This window comes from Lates calcarifer, linkage group LG17, assembly GCF_001640805.2.
Source record: "Lates calcarifer isolate ASB-BC8 linkage group LG17, TLL_Latcal_v3, whole genome shotgun sequence".
Taxonomy (NCBI): Eukaryota; Metazoa; Chordata; class Actinopteri; family Centropomidae; genus Lates; species Lates calcarifer.
In genome coordinates, this window is record NC_066849.1 from 26,730,268 (window position 1) to 26,743,120 (window position 12,853).

At 42.2% G+C, this 12,853-nt stretch overlaps 1 protein-coding gene across 2 annotated transcripts in view; it reads right to left on the reverse strand.

The window, feature by feature from the left end:
• Nucleotides 1-3,880: 3,880 nt before the first annotated feature.
• The window catches only part of gorab (golgin, rab6-interacting), a 30,266-nt gene continuing 21,293 nt past the window's right edge, over nt 3,881-12,853 (reverse strand). Inside the window, exons 4-9 of one of the 2 annotated variants that reach the window (XM_018676737.2) lie at nt 10,947-11,040; nt 10,774-10,851; nt 10,302-10,626; nt 9,121-9,222; nt 8,843-8,983; nt 3,881-6,081 (exon numbers count right to left, since the gene is read on the reverse strand). In XM_018676737.2, coding sequence (XP_018532253.1) covers nt 5,625-6,081; nt 8,843-8,983; nt 9,121-9,222; nt 10,302-10,626; nt 10,774-10,828 — 1,080 coding nt within the window. In that variant the 5' untranslated portion in view covers nt 10,829-10,851; nt 10,947-11,040 and the 3' untranslated portion in view covers nt 3,881-5,624. Of the gene's footprint in view, nt 6,082-8,842; nt 8,984-9,120; nt 9,223-10,301; nt 10,627-10,773; nt 11,041-12,853 lie in introns of both variants that reach the window. The other variant, XM_018676729.2, reaches the window with a different exon arrangement.

The window sequence follows — 12,853 nt, forward strand, 5'->3', positions numbered from 1 at the left end:
AATGATGAGAAATCAGAGCAGTTCTATCACAGCACAGACTCATACTGTGTTTAGAGTACTCCATATTTATCTGATACTTGGCTTTGTTCAACATGACATTCAATCTAAAATAGAATTTTTTAAAGTAAAAATCTGATATTTGAAAACCTTCTCAGCAGCTCAGAGCTTCAGTGAATGAACTGAATTACAATGATGAGAAATACACAATAAATCAAACTGTGTTTAAACAAGCCTCTACTTTATGTTTGTACTTTTCCTTAATTCAGATTTAGATTTATAACCTGATGCTTTGTAGTAGATGAAACCTCCACCTGGCTGTTAATGCGTCAGTAATGAGACTCCGGTGATGTGTGTGTAATCCATCAGGAGGTTTTGTCTGCAGATCGTGGACTGGTGAAGAATATTTTGTGGTATGGCTCCTGCTTAAAGGCTCGGCATATTTCCTCCTCAGACCTGTCAATCAAACACACACATTTAAATAAAAGCTCCCTCTTGGTCTTAATGTGTTTTCTTTCTCTGCTGATTCTGTATCAGCTCAGTCCCTCAGTGCAGGCCCGGGCCCCGGGGCTGAGGATGAGGATGATGATGAGGGTCCCGGGCCTCGCCGCTGTCCAGTGACCCCTGGTGCTGATTGGAGTAGCGCTTTGGCCCCTGTCCTGTTTTATTTCCCTAATTGGAGGTAAACGGCCTCCTTGTTGACTCCTTACATCCTGTGCAGGGAACCATATGTCGCAGACGCGCTCCCCCCGCGCTGCGCCTGATTGCAGCGGCTGCACCGGGATTTCTCATCGTGCAGAGGCCGCTGCAGAGCCGCAGATCTCTGAGCTGATTACAGCGTTCAGAGCCGCCGCTTCACGACACAGCAGCCTCATAATGTCCACTGAAACGTTAGACCTTAAACACGCAGAGGAAGTGACTCAGATTCTTTACGTTGTTTGCACATGAAACTGATTATACAGGTTGTGCATAAACAGTCATATATGAATATATACGCCAGGAGTTATTTTATATTAGAGTTACAGGCCTTCTCTCGGTTCATTCTGTGCGTTTTAATCAGCACGAACTTTAATATTAAACTGCATTCTGCTGTTCTGTTTGAATTTAATAGTTTACTGTGATGTGTAATGACATCTGATCACAGCGGCCTTTAAACTGTTATTCAGTCTCAGTTCAATCTTCATCTCATCTTAAATATATTTAAGATTCAAATTCTTCATTCTGATATTTTACAACGAAAAAATAATATAATGTACTTTATTAAAAATATGATTAGAATGTGATTAATAAGAATTCCGTTTTTCTATTATTCTATTTTTATATTATATATAAAACTATTATTATAGAAAAGTGGAAACAGGAGGTTTCTCTGATGCCGGTGGAGATTATGATGATCACTGTGATCGAGCTGAAACTAAAACTTTTTAAAGCTGATGTTGAAGTTGTGGGACATGAAACCAGAAAACAGAACGAGCTCTGACTCGATGTGAGTGTGTAAAGTGACTCCAGCTGTCAGATGAACGCGGAGTAAAAATGTAATTGTGTTTAATTGTGAGTAAATGTACTTGTATTAACTATGTGCGTCCGCTCTTTATGTTTTACGACTGGTTGTGTTGTGCTGTTGTTGCCATTGTTGCAGGCGGCTCCGCTCACACGCTGCACCGCTGTAACTGTAAACGGTCTGTGGTGTTCCGACATAAAACAGCAAATCTGCTCCTGATTAAAACAACACGGAGAGTTTACAGAGCAAGTGGCCGTGTGAAATTAATTCAGCCGCACTGATTCTCATTATTACAAAACCGCTCAGAGAGAGAGAGAGAGAGAGAGAGAGAGAGAGAGAGAGAGAGAGAGAGGGAGAGCTCATCATCATCATCCTCACCACAGGACGAACAGAAACACAGCAGATCATCTTTACTGATTTCCCCTCTTTAGGTTTGGGTTCATTTTCTATTTAAAGTTCGACTGATCCGTTTCTCTCTCTCTCTTCTAGTTCTTTATTATCTCATATTTTTATTTCTTTCCGCCTCAGAGCAGCTGAATTTATTTTCTTGCAGTTATTTACGAAGCCAAATTCGATTAGAGTTTCTTTTAACTTTTCCTTAAAAGGCTCTAATTTTCTATTCATCGTCCAGTTTCATCTATTCTGAGTCGACCACTGAGTTCTTATGGGAAATGAAAATAATTCGGCTGTTTAAATCAGAGAGGTTTGGTCAGAGTGTCCTGCAGCTAAATTCATCCGGACAACGTTGTGTTAATTGCCAAAGTAAATTGAGGCCTAAATAATAAAAGAGGAGGATGAGCGGGGTTCGGATATTAAAGCCAGCCTGCAGACATTACAAACAGCTCCGTCTATGTTCTGTGGTGCCGGTTCTCAGTCGCACCACGGTGGGTTCAGTGGATGTGGACGTGAAGGCCAGATGGTTCAGAGTTTCAGCAAAAACCTGATTTGTTTTTGTGTTTTTTCTCTTTGGCTCTCGGACTCCTCGGGTTTCAGGGTCTTTCTCGACCTGTCGGGGGACGCCAGCGCCACATAAATCACACTTTACTTTATAAACCCTCCGCTCTCTGAAGTCCGGCCCAACACACACACGCACGCACACACACACACACACACACACTCCCCGGTGGAAACGTATTTCCAGTGCAGGAGCGGCTGCAGTTTGGAGCCCGGTTGGATGCCTTAATCTCCGCAGCCTGTATCTTCTCATTTTTCTTTGTCATGATCCAGAACACATTTCTTCTCCCCCGAGGAGTTATCTCAGAAGATCGTGACAATGGTTATTACTGCCATTTTAAAGTGAAGCAGTGAGGTGGATCATGGGAAAATAAACACTCTCACGTTCAGTTTGCGCAACTTTAAACTGCAAAATGGAGCTTTTCTGCAGAGACATCCATTAAAAAGAAAAGACTGTTTGGTTCAGTAACAGAGGAGTCAGAATGACACGGGATTCTGTCAGAGGAGGAAATATAATATAATCTAATATAATAATTATTCACTACAACGTTAAATCTAGTCCGGTAGAAGACCTGCGATCAGACGCCACTTAAAGAATGAATTCTAAAAGAGTTAATTAAGCTAAATGATCCGTGTCTTATTGTTCCACAGCTCCATCACAGATATTAACATTTAACTGCTGCGGCCAGAGGAGACGGAGCTAATTTCATTTATGACTTTATAAAGCTTCAGTCAGAGTGAAGATAAAGGCTGTAAAAAATAAAAATAATAAGAGCGTTTCTACATATTTTTAAAATCTAAATCAGCTTCTTTCAAAATGTTAAATAAAGTGAGATAAAGTGAGAGAGTGCCTGAAATGAAAGAGGAATATTTTTACTGCACTGGCAGATTTTTACAAACTAAACTGAGAACATGTCTTTAATTAAACATCAGCGCATGAAGGCATCATATTTTAGAAGAACCTTAGTAACTGTAAGTAAAGCAGGAAATAAAAAGATATTTAGGAAAGTACAGGAACCTCAAACCTGTAATGGAGTAAATGTACTTCGTTACATTCCACCAGGGGAAATGAGTGGAATGAAGTTGTGTCGTGCAGACTTCAAACGTTGACCTTGGAGTGTGTGGGGGACAGACAGGACGGTGGTCACTGTGCCGCTCTGAGCCTCCACCTCCCGACTAATTAAAGCAGCACTTTTTACGGCCTCTGCTTCAGATGGCCAGATGTGACCGGAGCGCTGTAAAATCTCAAAGCAGTTTACAGAAACACTTACTGCACTTTAAAAACGACTTGAAAAAGCGATGGGAGTCCCAAAGTGCCCCCCCCTCCCCCTCCCTCCCCTGACTTTGTGTAAATTCTTTCCAGGACCAGAAGCTTCAGCCCTGCAGAGATAACTGGTTTTCTAAAGTGAGGACAAAATGCACAAGAAGAACATTTGCTCTTTTTGAGTTTATTTTAGTAAAATATCATACAATCCTGTATACTGAAATATCACCTTTTAAATATTTCCCCAGTTTAAATAACCTTTTCTAAGCTTCACAACATTCAGACTAATAAACCAGACACACACCGTGGATATAGAGTTTAACATTAGAGTATTGTCATATATTATTTCAGACACTGGTCCAGGTGCAGGCAGAGAGAGTAAAGTGGAAGTGAGCAGAAACACATGCAGCTGAGAGCATCCGTACATACATTAACAGATATCATCTTACCATCCAGGAGGCCCGCTGCTCCTCAGCTGCACCGACAACACCAAGAATTAGCTTTGTGAAACGCGAGCCCAGCGCCGGCTAACGTGTTCATCTACGACACATCAGACAGGAGGGTTCGTGTTTAGAACAGAAATGGATTAATGCTCGGCTGCGTCCGCATGAAAACACAGACTCTCTTCCAGGAAGTAAACAGGACCCATCGTTCATTCTGGCCACAAAGAGACAACAATCAGAAACAGTCATCCTCTGAATTCAACCTTTGCTCAGAGAGATAATTCACATGTGATGTAAAACCACATGTTTGGAAGAAGAGCTCTTGTTGGAAGCACACGTATAAAAAGCGAGCGATTGAGGATAATGGCTGCAAGATATTCCTCTGATTTGTTCTGCAGCTGAACATGACTCTGACTGGTCCTGCCGGTCCAGACGTACTGAGGGCTGGGTATCATGTAGCGCTGATACTGCACTCCTGATACCAAAACAATACTTTCTGTTTGATACCTGAACTTTCCACAAAGTCCTTTTTTATGTGACAAAAGAAATCAAAGATCTCAAATGTTAGCGTCACATGAACTTTGAATAAAACACAATAAATCTAAAATAGGCAGAGTTGTGATTTAAATCAGGAAACAATCAAAGAGGAAGTCAACAGGATTCTGAAAATAGCCACACTGGCTCTAAGGACCGAGCCCGTCTCTGAAGAATTCTGTTTATATACAGGAACTGCAGCCGCACTGGACAGATTCATACCTCATGATTTATGTTCAGCCTTTCTATTAACCAGAGCCACAACAGTCTTTCTCTCATCTTAAAGTGCCTTAGTGGCCTAAACCCTAACCCGACCTTAATCATAATTAATTTACCATAACCACAATCTTTCCATAATCTTAATCACACTGTAGTTATCATGCACAGTCATGGTGGAAAGCGAGTTTTTCTCAAACACTGACACAGCATGTGAAAAGCGTCCGCAGTGAATGTGACTCAGAATCATCTGATGACGACGATAATGACAACTCATTCGTTTTCCTACAATCAGGAGCTAAAGCATAGTTCATGTTATTTCATGGTTCAGGCACCTTAAAGCCCTCAGTTAGGATTAGAGAACCTGCTCATCTTGGTTTGATATCATAAAATGTACCAGCAACACAAGACGTTTCAACACTTTGAATATTCAACCAGTGTTTCTGTTGCCTAAACCTAACTGAAGCTGATATGCTGGACTCCAGTCTCTGGTGTCAAAGTCCTGTTCTTAGAAAAGAGTGTTGGATGTGTTTACTTGAGTCAGAACCAAAAACTCTGATGATGTGATACCCGGCCCTGAACATACGGCACGCCTGACAGCTGACAGAGTTACTGGAAAACATGTTAGTGTTTGATATTGATCCGTCCAGTGGAGAAAGTGTGATGATGTGCAGATATGTTAGAGAACATGCTGACTGTCTCTCCTCTCTGAGCATCAGGACACAGTCTGGCTCTCAACTCCGTTCTCTAGTGTTTTACAGTCGTGTTCAGTCTTCACTGGTTCGGTCACTGGTTTCTGCTCCTGCTGGACGTCACCTCCCCTCTCCTCCTTCACAGTCTCTCCCTCTGTGGGTTTTACTTTGCTTGATTGCACTGTTCCCTCCTGACTCTGCACTGAACTGTTTCCCTCTTTACCCTCTTTCTGCATCTCTGCACAGCTTCTCCTCCTCTTCTCCTCCGCCTCCTCCTCCTCTTTCTGCCTCTCCAGTTCCTCCTCGGTGGCCTGCAGCTGCAGCTGCTGCATCAGCTCCTCCAGTTTGTGGGCTTTACGCAGCTCGTTCTGCTGGATGATGGCGCAGAGGTGCTCCGTCAGCTGCTCCTTCACCTCCGTCTTCTTGTGCAGGTCCAGCTTGGCTGTTACATACTCAGCCTCTGCCTTTTCATATCGCTTCCTGTGACAAAATGTGAGGAAATAATGAGAGAAAGTGTAAACAGTTTGTCATATATATATACTGTGTAAAAAACTCCTGTGTCAGTGGGAATGTTTCACTTCATTTACAATATTTGCTGTAACAAATCCAAGTTCTCCCGTCTGCATTCCCTCACCGTTCATACTCAGCTCTATGACCAAATATGCAGAGTTCATTTTATGAAACATTTTCATCCGTTCATACCTGCTTTTTGTCAGAATTTAACCAATCATGAGAAGAAATGAAGTCAGAATCCTGCACGAGAGACAAACACATTTATCTACATGTGTTCAGGCCAAAACACTAGACCACTGGAAAAATCCACAGTAACAGGGCGGGCGCAGAATAATTAGTCAAATAATTGATTAGTCGATCTGAAAATTAACTAGTAACAATTCAGATCATCAATACACTGCCTGATTCATTTATCAAAATAAAACTTCCAGATATTCTCTGATTCCAGCTTCTTGAATCTGAGGATTTTCTGATTTTCTTTCTTCTTTTCCTTTTTAAATGGACTGTCTTGGTTTTGCAGTCAAACATTCAATATGAAGAGGTGACAGCTGGCTCTGAGAACACGCAGTGAGCTTTTGGAAGTATTTTCTAAACAATTAATAAAAAAGGAGCAGATTAACTGACTGGAAATAAAGGAGAGCTGGAAGCTTAGTTACTGACTGAGATGTGTCTGCAGCTCTGAACAGGCTCGCTGTGTCTGGGACAGAAAGACTTCTTTACAGCGGACTCGTGACAAATGATCCAATTTCAGTTCCTCAAGCTAAACAATAACAGAGCAAGAATCTCCTACACACCACTTTCCCATGTGCACAAAACACACACATTTGAAATGTGCCCGAGCTCATTATTTCATCAGCAGATTCAGCAACAACGACTTAAGAGCAAATAAATGTGAACTTACCTTTCAGAGGTTTACACAGCAGGCAGGGAGGCGGCTGCAGGTGCAGCGTGATTGACACATTCCTCAAAAATTCATATATTCTTTGAACAGACGCCTGGTTGGCAAACACTTTGCCGTTCTTGCCAAAGTATATGGGCCCGCGGTGCATGACAGACCAAACCATTTTTTATATCATGGGAAAGGAAAGTAAAATTGTTTTCGACCACGATGTCAAGAGAAATTAGAAAGATAAAAAGTGTTTGTGTGAGTCACAAATACTATATAAAGTTTGCACAAATTTGTATTTTTGACAAATTATTCCAGCAGATTATTTTGACCCAGGGCGCACAACAACAAACCTAATGTTCCCCCCGATGTCGGTGGCCCTGGCTCAGAGTATCGAGCACCAGAAGTTGGCAGTGAATGCCTGATCAGAATCTTGTTTACCAATGTTTGATCAAATAAAATTCAACATTTGAGAACTTTGGCTTCTTTTGTTAAATGTAAAACAGGTTTTTTGCAGAGAAACTCTGAAATTAGGTATGTGCATTAAAAAGATTTGAAGATATTGTGTTGGCACTTGTACTGAATATTTTCAAACCCAGTCCCACTGAGGACAGATACTAGTCCTCCCACAGTGTCTGAAGACAGAAACATTGTTTTAATTGTGAAGAACAGAACACCACATGCTGTTTGGAAACACTATGCTAACAAACCAGATGATGTCAAACATTTGTACAAGTCGAATTTTCCCGTCAGGGTCTTATGTTGAACCTCAGTGTAATTTCAACAATTGATTAAATCAACATAACCATAACAGAGTCCGGTGTAATGAGTGTGTGAAGGTCGGGTCCGCTTCCCGTTATACAAACATCTGTAATGAAGAGTGTTCATGACACAGAGCTAATCTCACTGCACAGAGAAATCACTGCTACAAACACAAGGTCAGCTACAGATTTACTGGATCACGGTTCATTAGAAGACACTTCACCCAACATGTGAGTGGTAGAATATGAGTACTGGAGAGCAGCTGCAGGGGGCAGTGTTTCTAGGCTTTAAGCAGAGAGTATTTACAGTAAAGGTACTGTACATTACCTGCTGAAGTGTTGTGTTGTGTTTGTTTGTTTACTCCATGGGGAGTAAACAGGAAGCAAACAGCATTGTTTTTATTCATTCATTGATTTAGAAAGGGAATCAGACGGTGGTGAAACCAGAGAGCTCAAAGCAGAACTGTTCCACTGTTATACTGTTATATGTTCACCACATGTAATCATCAGGAGGAGCGCCTGCCTGTCGATACGCTCAGTGCTTTTTTTATCAGTGTAAAAAAAAAAAAAAAAAGCAAAAGCACAGGTCAAACAGATTTCATTAGAATGGCTTCCAGTGTGTCAGTAAGCCACGGCAGTAAACCAGCATTCACAACACCTGGACCACAGGACCAGATACATGGAATGCAGCCGTTTTTAATGTTATCAGATACACCTGTGCTTTTCCTGCTACAGCATGCCAAAATGTCTGCTGTATGAAAAATCTACAGCGCATACTGGCTCACTGTCACAGTTTAGTGGGACACTTAAATAAAACATAGCTGCTGTTATCAGTAACAGCTGTGACAAATCAACGTATCTGCTGTGAAAAAGCTCTGTCAGATGTACAGGAGCTTACAGCCAGAGGAGACAGGTGTTTGGTATATTGGACTTTACTGACTCAGCGTGTAGTTTGCTTCCCTCTTGTCTGCAGACAGTGCAAACAGGTACAGCTACTCAAATAGTAATGTTACCTGTTTATAATTTCTTCTTAAAATACACTATGTCACAGTTCTTGTGTCCCCGTGTTGTGTCTCTGTACCTGGCAGCGGTGTAGTCCCAGCTGGCTTGTTCTATCTTTCCTCTCAAGATGCCGATATCGTTGGACACCATGTCATCGAGGGCCTGGAGCTCCTTCTGGATTCTCTTCAGCTTCACAGCCTCCGCCTGAGTCTGTTTGGACCTGTGGGGAATAACAAACTTTTAAGGTCAATTCAATTCTTCTGCTCAATCTTTGTCTTTTTTTCATAGCTCTGGCCCTCATTCCCATCTGTCATTATATCATGTTGCTCACCACAGTGCCAAGCCATCTGTACTTACTTCTCAGCGATAGTTTTTGCCAGCAGAGCTTTCTTGCGCTTATTCCTCTCTTCGATTACTTTTTGTTCTTGCTGCAGCTGCTCCAGACGCGTCTTTTCTCGTCTGTTATCAGACACAAAAAGAATTTAACACATAAGATGCATTTTGAATTTTAGACACCTCAGAAAAAGTAGTGGGCCTCACAATATCCTTCACATTTATGTCAAAAGAGACATAAAAACAAACATCTACTTTTAGGGAAGTTTGACTGAAAGCTCACATTATATCATTAATCATAGCATTTGCTGTGGACGTGTTTATTCGACAAAGTCACTTATAATAAAGTTGGATTTAAATCAACCTCTGCTTTAGTGTGGGCCTCCCTGTCATCTCCATGATTTGCTGTCTAAGTTACATCTCCTCTCTCCTCATATTTGCTCTTGTATGCAGTGTACTCACATCTATAACCACCTTTTCATTCACTAAGTTAGACTTTGGTTCACTGTTACCCTGCTGTGTCAAGTGGGAGTGAAAGCTTTAGGTTTGTTTCTAACTCAGCAGTGTCTCTCTTTACCATCTGTCTTTGTGTTGTCATCACAGACTGTAATTGGCCCGTCTGTGACCTCAGACACTCTGTATGCTGCCCCATGATTCAGTCACACTGTGCATCATTAGGGGAAAGCAACCAGACTAATTTTTTCCTGTTATCCAGCAATGGGTTGTTTTTCAAAAGGTATTTTAGTTTCCTCACATATGTCTGCATTCAAAAATCTGTGTCTAAATGCAGTATCTGTGCAGACTGCACTGGCTGCTTCCCCTGTCTGTTTTGTCTATGACAGTGAGCATCCAGTGAGTAAGAAACAAGATGCTGGTTTTGCCCCAGGCCGATCGCAGACATCTGTAAGATCTGAAAAACACCCTTTAATAATGCAACCCATTGCTCATAGTGGTAACACTTACTCACCACATCACAGAGTAGTGTGCAGGGTCACATAATGGACTAAGTCTGTACATGAAAACAATGGTACTGACAAGATAAAAGGGAGAACAACAGCTGGGGTGAGATTACCAATGGCTGTTATTATTCCTAGATTGAGGCAGCAGTGTTAGTCATGGACAAGTGTTGTGCGCAGAGCAGCCTGCGTGTTATCTGACAACAAAATGAATGTCTACAGAGTGTATGAGAACAGAAGCATACTAACAGTTCCACCTCTTGTTTCTCCAGCTCTTTGACAGTCGGGATCTGCTCCTCTGCAGGCGGCTGCTGGTTTTCACTCGGCTTCACCTCGCTGGGCTTCGGCAGCGCTTCCAGTCTGACGGCCGGAGCTCCTGTTGGAGCCGCGGGCCGAGGCTCTTCCTTCGGCGGCGGCTTGGTGAGCTGCTGCTCCGGTGGAAGGCTATGGGACCCGGTTTCTGCATTTTTCTGTGCGGCGAGCTGAAGGGCCCTCTCCCGCTGTAACTGCTGCCGACTCCGGTTGGATGGAGCCGGCTTCCTACCGCGGGCTGCCACTGCCTGCCCTGCTGAGTCTGAAAATACACACAGTCATGATTACTACCATAGATTTTTAAGGAGAATAAATGTTAAGACTGATTAAAGACCGCCAACCACCGGGGAAGCCGACGCGGAGTCAGATGCTAACATCTCCGGCTAACGTTAGCAATAAGAAGCGTTACCTTTCTGCAGCATCCTGCGTAGCTCCTCGTCAGAAAAACCAGCCCAGCCGCTCATTTTTAAACCTCACACCCAAAATACTAAAAGCAAAGCAGAAAAATGCTGCATATAGGAAATGTTCCGGCTATAAACCGAGGATAATAATCATTTTAGAACAAAAAATGTTCAAACAAACTCTGTGAGGGTCGAAACGCCGCCGCCATCTTTGTTTATTCATGCCACGTCAAGGACCCCAAAAAGACCGGTGAAGTGGAAGCTACGGATATCGCCTGAAAAGAAAAACAAATACTACGAGATTTAAACGTGGGAATACATTTTTCAGTCTCTTATCGTTATTTATCATCAATTTATTTTATGCATGTTTGCAAATAAACATAACTTTAAAGGTTACAAGTTTGAAAAATCCTTTTGCTTGTAGGTACAAGTTTGACGAACTAAGTTTTAGTAGGCTATCTCTGTGCCTGGTGAGGTATGTGGTTTATATTATGGTTTCATGGTATTTAATCAGATAAAATCAGATAGCACTTGAAAGATAAATCATCCGTGGTTCCTAATGCAAATTGTTCACAGCCTGCATCCTGACTACAATAACGCTAATGATTCAGACCATTCATTTCATTTTCCACCCAGTTTCCACTAATTTCTCCTCCACTGCCTAATCCAGATCTTTAAAGGGTTGCCTGTAGGTCAGAGGGGTCAGAGGTTAATTAAAGAACTGCTTCATGTGAAAGCAGCATGAAATTTAAGTGGCTGCACTGCAAAGTTAAAGGTTTGGCTTGAGAGTGTGGCTTGTTTACTTAGTTCATCGCTTGTGAACAGGCCTGTTTTTGAAATGTAAAGAAAATGAACTCGAATCATCTTTAATGTTAATTAGGCAGGCGAGTTTAGAGCAGCCCCAAAAGACCAGAAAATCACAAGATTATTTAAGCAGGTCCTTAGCACACCTGAGTATTACAAGAGAACGCTTGACATTTTAGTTTGAAAAGTTGCTGATGTATTTTCAACCAACCAGTCAATCAACCACTTGTTTCAGTTCCACACAATCTTATATTTTTATGGAGCTCTTACAATCACTTCTTGTCACATTTGCAAGGAGGAAGCTGCTGTTCTTCAGAAATACAATTGCAAGCAGCTTTATCTTCATCCATCTTCATGACTGTGAGTTATCAGAGGAAGTGTGCAACACTATATTAGAAATATGTGGTATTTGATTGGCTAAAATACTCCTTTTTCCATGGTTTTGTTTCTCTGTCTGCACGCATGCTGTGCTAATGTGGTGGTGTCACTGAGCCGACTCAGGAAGCTGCATTTTCTCAGTGTGAACACAACCTCAGAGCAGGTTCCACCATTTATCACCTGCAGGGGTTTTAACTTTCAAATCATGTCAGACTTTTAATCTGACTTTTCCAGATACCCAGAAAGCCGTAAAAGTTCCCTATTCCTGTCATGTCATGTGCTTTTCTTGTGAATATCGCCTATTAACTCCGGCAGATTGACAGCAGACGTATCAAGTCTGGTGAGTCAGTCATGGAGGTGGAGGTGGGGTCTGTGGACAGGAGAGTCCATATGATTTGTTTTTTATTGCATTACTGTACAGCCTTCATTCAGCTCTGTACTCCATCATTACCTTCATTAATGTTCAACTTGGCATGGACTCCTTATTTTTTTCAGTAATTGGTCAAGGTATACAGACATAAAGCGTGTCGTTTTAACCTTGGCAGTGCCGAGGAGTCAGAGGGATGCAAAAACAATGACCTCTGCTTGGCAACTAATAAAAACTGGCCTCCACATCTTTTTTGCATCTGGGGGCCAATTATGTGCGAGTTAAAAGGCGAAACACCTCAGGAGGGCATAAATCGCCGGCAGAGTGGAGACATGGCCAAGCATGGAGGCCAGATGGCAGAGAAAAAGAACCACTTTGGGTTTAGTTTGTGTTTTGCTGCGATGGCGGCGTCGGGTCGAGGATGGGACGGCCTTGGATCCCTGATTAGTGAGAGCCAGAGGGGACCACATGGCTCATTACTGAGATGACCTGCGGAGGCACATCAGGGTTAGAGGTGGGGGGAAGTGTATAAATCCCCT